The following is a 2,297-nucleotide window of genomic DNA, read 5'->3' as shown; positions in this document are numbered from 1 at the left end:
AAATAGCCTTCACAATGAAAAATGATGTGGACATGTGAAGAAAGAAATCACTGAAACATCTTGAGAGCCCAAAAGAGATATTAAAGAAATCACAGAAATATCTTCAGAGCCCGATAGAGATATCAAGGAAAATTTCATTCTTCCTCAGCAGAATTGTGGCACTTAAAGAGATGCAGCAGGAAGAGAAAAATATTAAATCACATGTTTTAAAATGAGATGAATATAATTGTAAGAAAGTTGCTTCTTAGAGCTTAAAATCATTTCTTGTTGACTGACTTTTGAATATAGATAGATGCATTTCACAGATCGCGCTGGCTTGCAAATTTACAGAGAAAATATAAATAAATAAATATTAGACACTGCTCACATAAAAAAAACAGCATGCTGAAAATGTGTCCATGGTTGATTCCAGACTACCGACTTATCATAGTGTTGCCTTCTCGATCCATGCTTCTTCTTTGATAACTCTTTACGGTAGGAATTCAAGTGGCCACACTTTTCTGGCAAGATTGATTTCCATGTAATGATAGTTAAATTAAAGAAATCTGTAAAGGATTTAAAAGCCACCATAGCTGAACCCACCAAGACCATGGGAGCCAAAGCCATGGCCATGCAAGATGCTGTGATGATGACCATGATGGTGACCATGATGATGACCGTGGTGATGTCCATGATGGTGCCCATGCTTGTGATGATGCCCGTGGTGGTGACCATGATGATGTCCATGGTGGTGTCCGTGCTTGTGGTGATGTCCGTGATGGTGCCCATGGTGGTGTCCATGTTTGTGAGAGTGATGATGTCCATGATGGTGTCCATGGTGATGTCCGTGTTTGTGATGGTGGTCATGTCCATGGCTGTGATGGTGCCCATGATGATGTCCATGGCTGTGGTGGTGACCATGATGGTGTCCATGTTTGTGGAGGTGGTCATGTCCATGCTTATGGTGATGATCGTGTCCGTGCTTGTGGAGATGATGGTGACCGTGATTATGGTGATGTCCGTGCTTGTGGTGGTGGTCATGTCCATGCTTATGATGATGGTCGTGACCATGCTTGTGGAGGTGGTGGTGCCCATGATGATGTGCGTGGTGGTGTCCATGATGGTGCCCATGTTTGTGGTGATGATCATGACCATGTTTGTGGAGGTGGTGGTGTCCATGATTGTGTCCGTGCTCATGCTTATGGAGGTGATCGTGTCCATGTTTGTGATGATGGTCGTGCCCATGCTTGTGGAGATGATCGTGTCCATGCTTGTGGTGGTGATCATGCCCGTGTTTATGGTGATGCTCATGTCCGTGTTTGTGATGATGATCGTGTCCATGCTTGTGGTCATGATTGTGATGATGTTTATGATCGTGGCCATGTTTATGACCATGTTTGTGCTCGTGACCATGCTTGTGCTCATGTTTATGTTCGTGACCGTGGTTGTGATTATGATGGTGGTGGTGATGATGATGGTGCTCCTGCTTGCCTTTGATGACAATCACCTTCTTCTCCTCACTGAAAATTTGATAAATGTTTTTAATGTCTGTAATTTGAAACGAAATGATATATTATAATTTGAACGAATGAATTTATTTTCCTTCATTTTTTAATAGTTTAGGAACATTACATACTTTTATGACTTTTTGAGGAACAATCTATGCTGATTTGAATGATGTTTATGTAATTAATTCTGTGCATTAAATGAATATTCTAATACTATTCTTAATTGAATGGATAGCAGTTTTAATTCTACTTACTGTCCTGGTTCAGGTTCTGGTTCTGGAATTGGATCGGCTGAAGCGAAGTAAATCATCGCCATCAGCACGACAAGGCAGACCTTCATGCTGACCTTCATCTAAAAATAAATAACGGGTATTACGTTCAGATATTTTTTACTTGAAATTTCATTAGAATATACAGACAGTGGTTATGAAATTTGGTAATAAATTATCAAAATTCACATCAATTTTCATTGTTAGAGTTAGGTTTTAAACAATGATTTAAATTCCGATTTGTTCTTTTAACTTTAAACTCTATGAGATAAATTTTAATTCGTTAATATAATACATTATTTTTTAATTATGTACATTAAGTGATATTTGGATTCGTCTTGGTTTCAATACCAATTATATTTTAAGACAATGCATAATATCAATTTATACATATTGGAAAAGTTAAAATCAAGAAAAAAGAAGGAAAAATAGAATATGTATAATGTATAAGAGAATTTCATTAAAATTTTCTTTAGAATGAAATTTTACAACGATAATAATTACATTTAAACTATGGAACTTTTAAAAAATTGTGTCTTGA

At 37.4% G+C, this 2,297-nt stretch overlaps 1 protein-coding gene across 1 annotated transcript; it reads right to left on the bottom strand.

The window, feature by feature from the left end:
* Positions 1 to 363: 363 nt before the first annotated feature.
* LOC129966281 (uncharacterized) lies at positions 364 to 1,404 on the bottom strand. Its single transcript, XM_056080699.1, has one exon. The coding sequence runs from the start codon at positions 1,402 to 1,404 to the stop codon at positions 364 to 366; it is 1,041 nt and encodes a 346-aa protein (XP_055936674.1).
* Positions 1,405 to 2,297: the final 893 nt, after the last annotated feature.

This window comes from Argiope bruennichi, chromosome 4 (genome assembly GCF_947563725.1).
Source record: "Argiope bruennichi chromosome 4, qqArgBrue1.1, whole genome shotgun sequence".
Taxonomy (NCBI): domain Eukaryota; kingdom Metazoa; phylum Arthropoda; class Arachnida; order Araneae; family Araneidae; genus Argiope; species Argiope bruennichi.
Note: the sequence above shows the minus strand (reverse complement) of the source record. Positions and strands in the feature narration are given on the sequence as shown.